Genomic DNA, 15,595 nt, shown 5'->3' with positions numbered 1-15,595 from the left:
TCCGGCGAGCTACAGCCGCAGCAGAACGCCAAGAGTGCCACCGCTTATTCTCAAAACCTGTCCATTACAACCTTTTACAATATTAAGCGAAATAACTATGCTTTCAGCACTTCATTATCGTTTTATTTAAATAAATTAAATAAAAACGATAATATTTATGGTTGGTGTTTCACAAAATATAAAATGGCTCTTCTAACAATAGTGATGGCAAAATACTATCACAGTTGGCGATTGTTGCAGTGTCACTTACGAGTCTGTGGTTGTGATGAGGATGAAATGGAATTGCAGGTTGTTTCTACTGGATTTATTGCTTAGTACTAAGTTCTTTTCTGCGAAAAAAGAATATCTTCATCTATCCTTAACGAACTTAGTGCTAAGCATTTGGGAAAGAAAATCTCTTTAATTTCGAATAAATAATTTCAAAAGACGTCACATACTGGTACTATGTTTGGCTTTTGCACAAAAAAATTATATGAAAACGAATATATTTTTATAAAATCGTGTCGAAGCTTGGAAGAAAAAAAGTTTCATTATATACGTAGCAATGTTTCTTTAAAAAAAATTGCTTTAAAAGTCGACTCAAACGTTTTGTCATTATGCTAGCAGAGCTCTCTGTTGCTTCAGTTTTGCAATAACAAGGCGGTATCTTGTAACAAGATTTGAAATTATTCAAATCTGGGTTGCCATGTATGAATTTCCCGAAATATTGTACAAATAAATTTGTAATTTGAACGGCACATTAGAAGAATTTTAGCTCTTTTTAATGCTATTTTTTGATGCATTTATTTGAACGTGATTCGGCAACACTTTAAAGTATAAACATATTCCTATTACTTGACAAAGTCACACTTTAGAATTAGAAGTGTTGTAGTCAGTATAAAAGCCAGTTGAATACAATGGCCACTATGGCTCAATCTAAAAATCCCAAGGAGATGTTTGTTGTCAATTTCAAAGAAATACCAGAGACAATATGTGTCGAGACCAGGTTTATAACAAGAGCTGGAGCAAATCAAAAGAAAGACCAAATGCTTTTCTACATGAGCATAAAACAGGGACAAATAGAGCTTTCGAAATATGAAGTACCCGTTGCTGCTGGTGCAAACGCCTCCCCGCAAATACCAACGCTACCGCCTGTCAGGAATAAACACCACACAGCCCCGGTGAATATAAGGCCAAAACAAATGCCTGTTCCATCCATAATGGCAAATGCACCACCTCAGTATGGATCTCTTCCGCCCACTGCTCCCTTGGTTAGCTTTACACAACAACCACTGGGTTTTTCAATGAGTTCCCCGTATAATGTTCGGATACTACCGGAATCTTCGAACATAGTGAACACGCTTCCGGTTACCATGCCTCCTGTAAATCTGTCCATGGCAAATCCTATAACTCAGAACATGAATTTTACACCAACTCCAGTAATGATAAGTCCTTCTGTATATAGAAAAGACTCGGAAAATATGACGGAACAAATAGTATCTCTTACACATCGAGAGCAGCAAACAGACGTTTCCATTTCGGGATTGGTGTCAATAGCGATTCAATGTAATCGCGATGATGAATTCGATGAAGAAATTATTAACGAGAGCGGAACTACAAATTCTGAGGACAATGGAAAAAGTGAAGAAGAACTTAAAGAGGAATTCATAAAGTATGTTAATGAAAATTCCACAGAATATGAAAATCATTTTCGGGAATGTCTTATATGTGGTGAGGTGTGTAAAAAACTAAAGAGTTTTTATGGTCATATGGCCGTTCATAGAGGTCCAAAAGTGTTATGCTATATTTGCGGACTTAGTCTGGATCACGAATCTATATTGAAAACACACCAATGCAGCAACTCTAATCGTTCTGAGAGATCTCTTCTACGTTGCCCATATAAAAAATGTACTGTGATAGCTCTATCGCGTTTAGAGCTATATGACCACATAAATGAACATAATAAATTCCGCACCCATAAATGTACGGCATGTCGAAAGGCTTTCTGTACTACACAAGAGTTTTTACGCCACTTGTTGTTGAGAGGAAATTGTTACACTGAAGCCAAAAGAAATCGAACCAATTTATATGGCCTTAGTGCCAAGAAAGATCGTAAGTGTCGTGTTCGGGTCTTTACTTTGCATACACATGCCAAAAAAACAGCCATGGTTAAAAGGAATCTAGCTGGATCTCGATCTTGTCGAAAAGATCTTTGCGAAATATGTTTCAGATCCTTTAGAAGTAAATACATTTTCAAACGACATATTAAGAAATGTTCTGATATAAAGCTAAAGAAAAAATTGGCCAACAGGGAAAAACAAATTATAGAACCAACAAATGTTGTGACACCGAATTGCAACGGCAAAACAATAGGAAACAACTTATAGTGTTTGTAATTTATACCAAGTTTGTGCAAGGGCACATATGAAGCGAAACGTAAGAAAATGCAAACAGATCCATACGATAATCGACTAAGAATATATTGGAATTGCAATTTTCCTTATTTGTGTTTTACAGTGAAAATCAATGTGAATAAAACCACTAGCAAATTATCCTCTTGGGTTCTGATTCGGGAAAACTTGACTTTACAACATTTTCAAATTTTGGAGAAGTCGATATAAATGTTGTAGATAAAAAAATCTACATTTGACGGGAGCCAACACCGATTTTATAATAAATTGCTGGTAACTATTAATTGCTATTAATCGATATTATTTGGTTTTTCACAAACTTTCTATAATATTGTGACTATTAATTGAAATACTATTACAATATTGATTTTTACTGTCAAACACGAACAAGCGCTTAACAATTTAATGTGAAATAAACGAAAGAACTTAAAATAAATACCAGTTTATAAGGAAATAAAACTCAATTAGTACTAAATTATTATTTACTTTCAACATTTTTATCTTTAACATAATCAGAACATGGGGAATATTAATTGCTTAATTGAACACCGTGAGCTTTACTCAGTCCATCGTACAGTTGTTTCTTTTCCGCATTGATTTCTTTCAATGTTTGTACAGCCAATTCCAATTGCACCTTCTTCAGGGCATGTGAGCCTATGAAATTCTCTATGAATTGTAGACACAACTCATCCATTTCGAAATCTCTCGCCGACTTTCCTATAGCAATTTCAATTTCATCGTGAATATCTCCATTTTCTAAAGTCTTCTTTAATGGTGTCCTCAAACTTTTCAATGCTATATCTTCTACAGAGGTATACTGTTCAAGCTTTTGCATAAGTTCGGTATAGTTCTCAGGAACTTTATGTATTTTGTAATAAAGTGCTATTAATTCAGCACCATTGCGTAGATAATCGCGGCGAATCATATCATAGAGTAAATCGTCTATACATTTATGCCAGGCATAAAAGAAGGCCATAGGACCAAAATGACGGGTAGAGCGTAATTGATCGAATTCTTTGGTTTCATTCAAATGTTGATAAACTTTACTGCTCAATCGATGATATTCGGTTTCATATGGTTCGAATTGCACCACCAGACGATCAAGAATGAATTCATATTTATGCTCATCTAGGCACCTTTGGAAATGTTCGTCTTCAAACATTTTAGGGGTTCTTATTTTCCGACCAGCTAATGGAGCATACAACTGCTTCATGCGTTTCGCCACTTCCATGGGGGCATATCGTAGTGTGCCATCTGTTTCACGGACTACTACTTTACGTTCAGTTGGTTTCAGGCCGAAACTGATGTCGGTAATTACATATTTCGTATTAGAAAATCCTGTTAAGGCTTTGTCTTCGGATATAACCTTTGGTGAATCTTCCTTAACTTTGACTACCGGTGGCATTTGCAATTTTGTCCGCGCTCTCTCAATTGTTTTAAGAAACTCATCCTCCAATTCTTCTGTGGTCATGAATTTATACTCTGAGGTATTTTTGGGTACTGTTGCCTTCCGAAATACCTTTTCCACTTGTAACTGTGTTATGGACTTGAGAAGTTTTTGTGTCTCCGGATCGGTAAATAAAGGCTGTGGATCTTTGTCATACTCCAGTGTAATACCTTTAATAGATGCATTTCTGACAGAATTCTTTACGATGATACCCCTCAAAGTGTGGAGTAAATGGGTTTGTTTCACAGCTTGCATTTTTTAAGGAATTTACTAAATAATATTTTATAAATTTATGTTTTATAACAATCTTTCCGTGCCATGCACTCAAAAAACCGATAACAGTATGAAGTAACAGCTGGTATTTTTTGTGGGTGACCTAAATAAAGCTAAAGCGATTTCAATGTAGTGTTGCCAGATTTTTAATGTTAAACAATTAACCCTCTAATGCCCAAGCCCGCCTTTAGGCGGGCTTCATTTAATAAGGAAGCTTTTAGTAAAACACACATTAAGACAACAAAAATGGGCTAAATAAAAACAAAACTTATTTGAAACTATTCAAGAGGCTTTGCAGCATATGCTGCAATTTTACGGTATACATTTTTCTTGCTTAGTTCTCTTGCTTTTGTGTCGTTAACATTGAAAATTTAATCAGATGGCAAAAGAGGGCATTAGAGGGTTAAGTATAGCCGAAATTTCGGCCAGGACGAACGTTATAAAAATGTAACGTAACCCTTCTAAACACTATCTTTTATAATGCCCATATGGTGTCTATCACAACAATAACCAGGCATTACCCTAAACTGTTCAGTTTCTTCATCACAACACCAAATTAATAATACAAAAAAATATATGAAGACGATTATATATTGATCAAGTTCTCAATAAACACAAGCATTGGAGAAATGCTTATATTCAATACGCTTTCAAAGAATTAGCTTAGAATTCAATTTGACAAATTGTTGAGAAAATCGCGTTCTCAACAAAAAACAGACATTACCCTCAACAGTAGAATTCAACACGTTAGTAGCAATTTCTCAACATAAGGCCGGTATGCACCTCTAGCGAAAAATTTCATTCCCATAAGAAATGCATTGCTATTTATGCCAACGAAATTTTCGGTAGCGTTCAATTTCGTAAGCTGGTACGCACCTCTAATGAAAATAATAGGGTTGTCAAAAGCATATTTTGGCAGCAAACATTTAATTTATTACAATCATTGTGGGCGTAAAAGTTTTAAAAGGTCTGTAAATAATAAACAATTTATTCGAGGAATATTTGGAACATATATTAACTATTTTTAAAAGCGATTAGCTGGTTAAAAATTTGTGTACACAGCCCTGTTTTTTTTTTTGTTGTAGACTTAAATAAATTTTTGCTACCGAAAATTTCGCTAGAGGTGCATACCGGCCTATAGTAGCAACAACTTTTCAAACTAAATTTAATTTTAATGCTTCAAACCCATTGGAAAATTTGTTGAAGGCAAGCAATATGCAAGACCATTTGAACTAATGTTGAAGATGGTATTTACTATCAAATTGATATGGCGTTACCTACGAAAAATGTTCATCCTTGTGTTTGTTGGGTTTTGTCAAATTATGGATGGAAAAAATTCAAAGCATTGATTGCGAAACATTCTCAATAAACACAAGTATTGGAGAAATGCTTATATTCAATACGCCTTCAAACATTTTTTCAAAGAATTAGATTAGAATTCAATTTGAGAAATTGTTGAGAAAATCGCGTTCTCAATAAAAAAGAGACATTACCCCCAACAGTAGAGTTCAACACGTTAGCAACAATTTCTCAACATATTAGCAACAACTTTTCAAACTAACAGCCAATTTCTCATATCCGAAACGAATGCTTTCGTTCGACTAGAATGCCCAAAGCAGCTGAATTTATAAAGGCAAATCAGCTATTTTTGGCATTTCAGCAGAACGAAAGCGTTCGTTTCGGATATGAGAAATTGGCTGTAAATCTCATTTTAATGCTTCAAATCTATTGGAAAATTTGTTCAAAGCAAGCAATTTGCAAGGCCATTTGATTTGTTGAAGATGGGATTCTCTATCAAATTGATATGGCGTTACCTATGAAAAATGCTCATCCTTGTGTTTGTTGGGTTTCTAAATTAATTGATTCAAAAAGTAACCGTGAAATTAAGCTGGTTTTCAGCTTGAAAACTGAACATAGTACTTACCTTTAGCAACAATTTCTCAACCTATTGCATTTAATTTTAATGCTTCAAACCTATTAGAAAATTTTATTGAAGGCAAACAATTTGCAAAGTCGTTTGCATTAAAGTTTAAGATGGGATTACCTATCAAATTGATATGGCGTTATGCTATGTTCCCACCGACTCGTTTTCCTCATTCGTTTTTCCAAAACATTTCACCGTTCACATCGGGTTGAAATGTTTTAGTTTGACAGTTACCATGGAAACTAGAAATTCACATTTACTCGAAATTCACATATATGCAACCTATGTCCAAATAATTACCGCGAGCGCAAAGGGAAAACATTTTTTATGTTATTTTCACATGTCCATGTTCTTAAAAGCCTTTTTTATTCTTTTTTTCTATGAAACTTATTTCAATATTTTGACATATATTTTGAATAGGGTATGTTATTCGGGGTATATTCCAAATTAGGTGGGTTCACATTCTAAAATTGACGTGTTTTGGAGGAAAAATTGTGTTTTGAACTTGTTTTTTAATATGGTGAAAACGACCCGTTTTGAAGTGTTTATAAAGGGAAAACATTTTGAAGTGCTTATAAAGGGAAAACAAACCTCAAAACTTGCTTGGTGAGAACACCGTATAACCTATAAAAAATGCCCATCCTTGTGCTTATTGCGTATGTGTTAAATGGATCGATAACACTTTTATTGATATTTTACTTAGCTCCGGCCGCCCGCAAAAAATTATAGTCTGAACGGCACATTACCGGGATTTTTGACATATTGTAGGCAATCACATTTGTATTATGGCAACACTGTACTCTTGTCTCTTATAAGAGGAACGGTAGATAACGAGAAATACATACAATTGATTGCCTTGAGAAAAAAATTGAATAATTCGAAAGCCACAGGAATTTTGTGATTTTTTATGTTGTAATGGAGTCGTGCCGAAGTACCGGGGAGCAAGATGAAGTCCGAGAAGATGCGGATGTCCAAATAATTTGCGGGACTAAGCGTAAACGTCGTATTTCTGAAACACCGACATCAGATTCACCACCGCCTCAAAAGAAGGCAACACCTTACGATGAACAACAAAAAGAAGTACGTAGTGCAACAAAGCAGCTGACGAATGGAGATAATGATGTTTCACTGGAGGATAATAGCCATTACGATGAAGATAAATTTTCCTTGGAACATTTTTGCGATGAATTGCTCTATGATATATTTAAATTTCTCGATACCTGGTCACTGATGACGCTAATGAAGTAAGTTGATAGAAAAGTGTAAGATCTTTTACTTGTACGTTATATTTGCTCACTTGTTATTTTCTTATTTCTATAGTGTTAGCAAAAGATTTCAAAAATTTGTCCTGGATAAACGGCTATGGGAAGACATCGATTTAAGCCAGGAACCTTTGCCGATTGGTATATTGGAAGATATGCTTGAACGTTCGCATGACAAGACACGTAGTATAAAATTAAGAGGTCCATCACCATCACAGCAGATCGAAGGGGAAATACAGCATTTTAATAAAACGCTGCGCAAATCTTTGACAACCCGTTGCACGAAATTGGTTACAATGGAATTATATGGTGTAACGTTGGATTTCAACCAAGTAAGTCGATGAAAAAATTCTTAAAATCTCATTAATTTTGTGAGGAAATTCTATAAGATAGATTTGTTAGAAAAGTATATGTTGGCCCTTTATATAGGGAATATAACAAAAGTTAGTGTAGAGTTGATTAAATTGTTTAAAATAAAGTTTTTAATATGACATAAGCATTTAGATTGTAAAGTAAATTGTAAAGGTAATAATACGGTAAAATAAAGTTTTTAATATGATATAAGCATTTAGATTGTAAAGTAAATTGTAAAGGTAATAAATCTACATTCTGATATGCCCCATTTTCCACATGCTGGAACAACTTTGTGAAAAATGTTGAGTCGACGATTGACTTAAACATACTATTTTGACAGACAGAAAAAATGGCTAAATCGACACTTGAGTATCCGTTTTATCTTCTTACACTTATAGTCGATTTTAACGAAAACCAGTTTCAATGCAACCGATGCTTTAAAGATCGCAGATAAAGGATTTCGTTTTTTTGTTTCTATTTTCAATGTAAAATTGCGAATTTAATGTCAAATAGGCAATCACATCTGGGTATTTTAATAAACTGCAATGAAAACACTTCCAAATAGGTCCAATGTACAAATGAATTAAACAAAACTGTGTATATCTTTTCACAAATTATCGATTTGTTTGTTGAATAAATCAAAACTACGTGATTTTATAAGGACCAGTTGCACTGTCGGTATATGTTTAAAAAACACCGGTTTTGGAAAATTCTGCGGCTTTTAAAAACCGAGAGAACCTGACTTGCAAAGAACCCAGTTTGTGATAATTTTAATTGACACAGCCAAAACTTCTTCACGATAAGAAATATTTTTTGTGGGATCTTATATAATTACTTCACAAAGACAATGGCATCATTAAGCCTCTAATGGTCCATTTTTTCTGCCAGTTTTTAAAATAGTCCACGACATAAAAGCAAGAAAACGAAACATGCAAAATCAATTCGGTAAAATCCAGTATTTACTGCAAAGTCTCTTGTAGAGTTTTGACTAAATTTTGCTTTTATATTACCGCCTAAATGCGGGTTTGGGCATTAGGAGGGTTAATATACTTCGTGCAGGCATATATATCTAGAGAGAGAGAAGAATATGTAGAGACACAGATTTAGAGACTGGAATAATTTTTAAATTTTCCATTGGTAAACTTTAGATTCTGGAAAACCATCTACGAAAAGTAGTATATTTAAGTAGCTTAAAATATGGGTCACATGAAAAACAGATTAGCCATATTCCAGTACAATTTATCCATTTGTCTACATTAATTGCAACACTTTATATAGCTTATACATATTTTCGTATCTCTTTCTTCAATAGATAACGTTCAATGATTTTCCAAAATCTCTTAAACGTTTGGTGCTTAGTAATTGTCATGTTCGTGTTGATGCCAACAAGTCCATATTTACTGGAATCGATACAATTTTAATTAACCTCGATGAACTGGCCATAGAGAAGAATGGATGGTTCGATCCATACTATGTAATGCCTATTTCTAAACTGCCAAAATTAAAATACTTGAGTTTAAAAGGATGTACTCAAATGCAAGAATTTATTCCTTATGGCAGTATAGCTGGACGTCATGGTTTCAAACAATTGGAGGTAAGTTTGAAAAAGAGTGGAATTACTCTGATGATTATTTTTTCATATTTCTTTTCAACATATTAACACAATAACAACAACATTTTCTGATTCGATTTAATGATGTCCATAGGGACCTATAGGAAAATGTGTTGGCGAACCAGAGTAAATTTTGATTCGTACCGTTGAACTTCAAAGCAACTTTCCCCATTAGGTTAACAACGCGGTCCGAATATATATCTAAATCAACATCGGACGTCTTTGCTACCGTGATCAGATAAACCTTACACGATGTTAAGTTCTGGTCCAGTTTGTGTTGACAAAATGTAACCGTTTCGCACTGGAATCTCTTACGATCACAAGGAAAGCTCGTGTAATTTTACTTTAGCTACTGTGACAGACCCGTTGGTCAATATGTCTAGAAGCAGTAGATGAAATATAACATTAAGAATATTTGTATCTATTTTACTAGACGTTTCTGAGATCTACAATGACACCATTCGGTGAGATTTTTACATTATGTGGCTTGTCCCACTACTGCTTTGTTCAGCCTCTTTACAATTACTGGATTAACCCCTACATACAAAATGGTTATGGTTTCCTAGTTCCGAGCGAACACCAAAACGTTTTTTCAGCGTTGGTTTATCCATTTTTCAAATTCATTTTGGACTATATATTTACTATACATGAACTTGTCAATAATGTTGGTGATATTTCTTCTCTAAGTGGTTTCTAATATATTGGGCTTACATCGTACTTAAACTAACTAAGTTATTTTATGCCTTATACAGTTTTTAATATTGACTTTCCAAGTTTCTGTCAAAGCAAATTTAATTTCAGACATTGATATAATTTACCTATGACCTTTGAGCAGTATTTGGTACTGTCGTTTGTGGAAAAACTGTGTCCAATAGCACATCCAATGTTTACTTCCTATGTCTTACCTAAGTACGCTGGAGATAATAGATAATTTTGAGACGCATTTTGGAAATAGACAGCGTCCACCTATTTTATAAAGTGTATACTGTACTCTTGTATTGGTTTCTTTAATTAGTTTTTTTTTGACGATTGACAAATTAATCTTGGATAATTGTTTAATTTTGTATTTACAGGTTCTTGATTTACGTGATACACCACTCAATGATTCTGATTTGCAATGCTTTAATGCCGTTGAAACCTTAAAAGAAATTTACCTGGAGTGTCCAGCAGCAGTCAAGGAAGAAACAAAAATAAAGGAAAAACCAAGTGAAGAAATGACCTCAACAAACGATACTAGAAATGGAAGTGTATCGTCCGAAAGCGGTTTACCGTCCACATCATGTTCTTCAAAGGTAGTAATCAGTTCTCCATTTAAATCAACACAGTCCAATGGAGACCTGGAAATTCCATCAACATCATCCGCACAAAAACTTAGGGAACAAGCCTTGGGTAGCGCTAGTCCAACATTAGGCAAAGATGATTTAAAGAGCACTGAGGAATCACCATCAACATCTTCACGTTCCTCGGTTGCCAGTGATGCAGAAACGTCCTCGTCATCATCCTCTTCGTTGGATGTGAATGCTTCCACGTCTTCGCCTCCCCCTTCTGGTAGTGAGAGTAGATTCTCCTTAAATGTTCTACCGATGGTTGGAAGCCCGTCGCCGGCTCGCAGTAGATTTTTGCCTCGACCCGATCATATTATTTATTTAGATGTACGCAACCGCACATCTCCCAATGCTGTACACATCAGTCTAAGAGATAGAGATCGCAGTAACTTCAGACACCTTCTGATGCCAGTTCAAGGAGCTCAACAGCAGCAACAACAGCAACAATCACCCCCACCAGCTTTTGAAGAAATGATCAGACACAATCTTTTTTGGGATATTATTAATCCTTTAGGCCGTGCTGCTGGAGGTGGTGGGCCAGATCGCCTTTTCGGCGAAGATAATGACATGGAATATGGTGGAGGCAATATATATCAATCGTGTACACTCTTTTCATCCCGCCGTCATTTGCAACGGGGCAGTATTACCGATCGTGGTGTCTGTTGTTTTGGACGAACGCGTCAACCCGTTCAACATGGTGTCATTTGGATACGATTTAATAATCGTCCCAGCGAGAATCGCTTTGAAAGATTTAGTGTACGCGATTATAAATGCGTCACGGATGTTTCACTACAACATTTGGTACAATGTTCGCCTAATTTGGTTTTTCTAGATGTGAGCGGCACCAGTGTAACATTAGATGGTATACGGCGTTTTAAGGAATTGAAACCAGAATGTAAATTAATAGCCGAGCATTTATTGGAGACAGCGACGACGGTTCAATGAAAAGAATTGACAATATGTTAGTTTTGGAAGAGTCCATTCTAGGTAAATATAATTCTAAATAAAAATCGAATAGATAATGACTATAATATGATCGATCAAAACAGATTTCAAGTAGAGGTGTGCTGCACGTGACACGAATTTGTCGTGACTCACGAAAATTTTCGTGATTCGTGCGTCACGCTCATGACAACAGCGTGAGTGTGCGCGAGCGTGATTAACAAACCAAAATGTCGTGCGTGAGCGAGTCACGAAAATAATATCTTCGTGAGTGTGCGTGAGTAACGAATTACACTCACGAAAATATTCCTGCTCACCAACATAAAACGCTTAAGAGTTAAATTCTATTACAATTTTAGTGACACCTGGGATGTTAAGAGGTTAATAACACTCTCGATTTTAATAATGCTCATGTTTTTAGACACTTTGGTAAGGTAAATTAATCATAAAATTAGTCGTGAGTCGCGATATTTTTCGGGAGTCACGGTATTTTTCATGAGTCACGGCGTCTTCGTGCGCGAGTACAAATTTTCTTTTCGTGAGTGTGCGTGAGTATGATTTTTCAGTCGTGATTGTGCGTGAGTAAACTATTACCCACGTGCACACCTCTAATTTGAAGTCCAATTAGGCTAATTATTTTTTTTTTGCTGCGGAATTATTATTTTTAAAAGAAGGACAGCAGCCTTTTATATATTTTAGACAAATTCAATAAGAGGCAAAAATATCGCGTACTTATTCGTTTATTCGTTTATATGTTTTTCTCTTTTCAGATAATCCTAAGCCATGGATTGATGCAGAATTATATGTTTGTTAATCCTGTTAGAAACTATACGGAATCACATACACTACTTATCTTATAATACATTATAACAATGTAAACAATAGTATAGAAGAAAATATAACCAATTATTTTATAGTAACGGCGAGGAATACTGAACACAGCCAATCGTAAAACAAAGTAACAGTGATTTTCATAAAACAGTTTGAACAATTGGAACGACCACATTAGTCCTAGTATTTGATGGAATATGTTGAATACTTTCTCGTTGCGTCTCGGTGTATTAAATATTTATCTCATCATTTATTTAGCTCTAATTTATTAATTAAGTTGTAATTGGTAGCATGTATTTACCTTTCCTCCTAACCTATTATGATTATGTATTCACATAAACCCGCCTCTCAGAGGAATGATGTAACAGCAAGTTATACCGTATCATCAAAAAGAATAAATAAAATTATAATTTATATTATGATTTAAAACAAATAATGGTTTTATACAAGTAATTACGAGAGAGCCACTGAAGTGGAGAAAAGTTCCCCTTGAGTTCAGTTGTAGTGGCAGAAACAGCATGGGCAGCATGGCTTACTTCGAAGAGTAAATTCTAAAACCCAATTTTTGCAGGTGATGTATATCCAATAGATGTAAAGAACAAAATTTAAGATATATATGAGGGCTATATCTAAATCAAAACCGATTTTGACCAAATTTAGCATACATAGTTAGAATGTGATATCCGCAACATTTCACGTAAATCGAAGCAAAATTTTGACCTCTGTTGTTATAAGAGAGTAAATCAGACAAAAAATATATATCGGTTCAGACTTACATAAAGCTCGTAAGTCTGAACCGATTTGAATTTTTGCACACTTAACGATACTATTTATTGTACACCTAGTACAAAATTAAAACCGAATCATGATAAAACTGTTGCTTTTGGGCCTATATAAGTACATATCGCGCGAAATATATATATGTGTGCTATTTCCAAATCTGAACCTATTTCTTCTGGGGTTCAATTTTGACTCAAAATACATACTTGTGCCAAATTTGATACGATTGGACTAAATTGCGACCTTGACTGTGATTACAAAAATATGTTCACAGAAAGACGGACGGATGGTCATGACTAGATCGACTCAGGGGCACGCTTGCCACAAATTAGTAATCTTTTTTGTTAAATCTCTATAAAAATGAAATTTTGGAAAAAGTTTCTATAAACAAATTTTTGTGAGAAATTTTTCTATAGAAATAAAATTTTGAGAAAAAATTCCACAGAAATAAAATTTTGAGAAAATTATTTATTGAAATAATATTTTGAAAAAAATTTCTATAGAAATACAATTTTGACAAAATGTTCTATAGAAATAAAATGTTGACAAAATTTTCTACAGGAATAAAGTTTACCACACATTATTAAAGATCAAGCCTCGCCGGCTTCTAATTTCCTCCTCTAGAGCCACCAAAATGTAAAAATTATTACAAATTATGTTGAGTGAAAATGTCCTACATTGTGGCCCTACGTCCCTACAAGACGCTAAATATTAGAAAAACTCTACATATAGGGAATTTCCCCTACTTCTAGCAATACTGGCTGTGTTGATATTGCACCTACGGAGTTAGTATGCCACTAATATTGAGCCCATTATTAAAAAAGAGAAAATCGTTAAATTAGTGTGGGTAATAAATCAAAATTTGTAAAAATCGAGCAATATTCATATGTAAAAGCTACAAGTACGTATAAATACGATCGGCTAGTACATTAAAATTTGAAATTTGAGTAACATTGGTTAATAAATAAGGGTTCTATGGCCAAATTTGGGAAAATCGGGCTATACATATACATGGGAGCTATATCTAAATCTGAACCGATTTCGATGATTTTTTGCACATATAGTAAGTGCTATAGAAGACTACATTTAGCCAAATTTGGGTCAGATCGGTTGATAAATAAGGGTTTTATGGCCAAATTTAGAAAAATCGCGCGGTACATATATATGGGAGCTATATCTAAATCTGAACCGATTTGGTTGAAATTTTGCAGACTTGAAGGGCGATGGAAATGATTACCTTCTGCCAAATTTGGTGACGATGCGTTTGCAAAAACGCGCAACGTAACCCCATTTGTCGAAATCGGGCGATACATATATATGGGAGCTATATCTAAATTTGATCCGATTTTTGCACATATAGTAAGTGCTATAGAAGACTACATTTAGCCAGATTTGGGTCAGATCGGTTGATAAATAAGGGGAAATCGGGCGATACATATATATGGGAGCTATATCTAAATCTGAACCGATTTGGATGAAATTTTGCAGACTTGAAGGGCGATGGAAGAGATTACCTTTTGCCAAATTTGGTGACGATGCGTTTGCAAAAACGCGCAACGTGACCCCATTTGTCGAAATCGGGCGATACATATATATGGGAGCTATATCTAAATTTGATCCGATTTCTTCCAAATTCAATAGCGTTCGTCCTTGTGCTCAAAAAACTCCCTGTACCAAATTTCATCAAAATCGGTTAATAATTGCGACCGGAATCCTGTGAACAACAAATACATGGACAGACGGACGGACGGACGGACGGACACCAAGCGCTAGATCGACTCAGGAGGTGATTCTGAGTCGATCGGTATATATTTTATGGGGTCTAAAATCAATATTTCTGGTAGGCACATTTTTTGGCCGATCAAACTTATTATACCCAAACCACTATGTGGTTTAGGGTATAAAAATAAGTTAAAATATTTAATTGCAAAAATTAACAGAGTTGGTAAAATTTTCATATTTTTGAAAAATATACCAATATGGAAAAGTGTTGATTTATATTTATGTTATACCCACCACGTGAAAAGTTTTCCCATCTGTGAGGTTAAAAGTGTCTTGGAGAACAACCCCGCTAGGAATAATTCTCCACAAGTCTTTCATGTGAAACCAAGAACATACCAGAGTAAGTATATATATTTTTGATCATGGAGAAATTCTAAGACGATATAACCATGTCCGTTGGGCAAATGTTCCACCACCTTCCAATGGTGATGAGTATAAACGTGAGTGAAATAGTGAAGTAATTCGAAAGTTTGATCACAAGTATTTTGCACCTCCATCACCATCCTATGGTGGTGAGTATAAAATTGGGTGAAATAGTGAAGTAATAATACCAAGAACATTGGAAACCGAATTAATAATCTGTAGACATTGGCCCGTAGCACAAGGTGGAAGAAGGCGTTACACAAATACCATTGACTCGATTTCCCTTTCTTCATTTCGCATTTATGCGGTC

The 15,595-nt window shown here is 34.8% G+C and overlaps 3 protein-coding genes across 3 annotated transcripts; 2 read left to right on the top strand and 1 right to left on the bottom strand.

Annotated features, from left to right (window-relative positions):
* Window positions 1-803: 803 nt before the first annotated feature.
* Boh1 (Buddy of Hmr 1) lies at window positions 804-2,854 on the top strand. Its single transcript, XM_075291834.1, has 2 exons — window positions 804-2,415; window positions 2,497-2,854. Exon 1 carries the CDS (start codon window positions 897-899, stop codon window positions 2,364-2,366), a length of 1,470 nt encoding a protein of 489 aa, XP_075147949.1. The 5' UTR covers window positions 804-896; the 3' UTR covers window positions 2,367-2,415; window positions 2,497-2,854.
* Window positions 2,855-2,858: 4 nt separating this feature from the next.
* mRpS22 (mitochondrial ribosomal protein S22) lies at window positions 2,859-4,183 on the bottom strand. Its single transcript, XM_075291835.1, has one exon. It carries the CDS (start codon window positions 4,090-4,092, stop codon window positions 2,920-2,922), a length of 1,173 nt encoding a protein of 390 aa, XP_075147950.1. The 5' UTR covers window positions 4,093-4,183; the 3' UTR covers window positions 2,859-2,919.
* Window positions 4,184-6,830: 2,647 nt separating this feature from the next.
* On the top strand, window positions 6,831-12,796 carry LOC142221944 (uncharacterized). Its single transcript, XM_075291833.1, has 5 exons — window positions 6,831-7,278; window positions 7,355-7,628; window positions 8,963-9,244; window positions 10,336-11,574; window positions 12,300-12,796. Exons 1-4 carry the CDS (start codon window positions 6,950-6,952, stop codon window positions 11,530-11,532), a joined length of 2,082 nt encoding a protein of 693 aa, XP_075147948.1. The 5' UTR covers window positions 6,831-6,949; the 3' UTR covers window positions 11,533-11,574; window positions 12,300-12,796.
* The last annotated feature ends 2,799 nt before the right edge of the window (window positions 12,797-15,595 follow it).

This window comes from Haematobia irritans, chromosome 1 (assembly GCF_050003625.1).
Source record: "Haematobia irritans isolate KBUSLIRL chromosome 1, ASM5000362v1, whole genome shotgun sequence".
Classification (NCBI taxonomy): Eukaryota; Metazoa; Arthropoda; class Insecta; order Diptera; family Muscidae; genus Haematobia; species Haematobia irritans.
This window is presented reverse-complemented; position numbering and strand designations above follow the sequence as displayed.

Bases quoted from the DNA above. Each gene is read 5' to 3' on its own strand.
- Boh1 (XM_075291834.1), top strand. From the start codon at position 897: ATGGCCACTATGGCTCAATCTAAAAATCCCAAGGAGATGTTTGTTGTC.
- mRpS22 (XM_075291835.1), bottom strand. From the start codon at position 4,092: ATGCAAGCTGTGAAACAAACCCATTTACTCCACACTTTGAGGGGTATC.
- LOC142221944 (XM_075291833.1), top strand. From the start codon at position 6,950: ATGGAGTCGTGCCGAAGTACCGGGGAGCAAGATGAAGTCCGAGAAGAT. The intron at 7,279-7,354 runs GTAAGTTGATAG...TTATTTCTATAG, and splicing joins TCACTGATGACGCTAATGAA to TGTTAGCAAAAGATTTCAAA. The intron at 9,245-10,335 runs GTAAGTTTGAAA...TTGTATTTACAG, and splicing joins ATGGTTTCAAACAATTGGAG to GTTCTTGATTTACGTGATAC.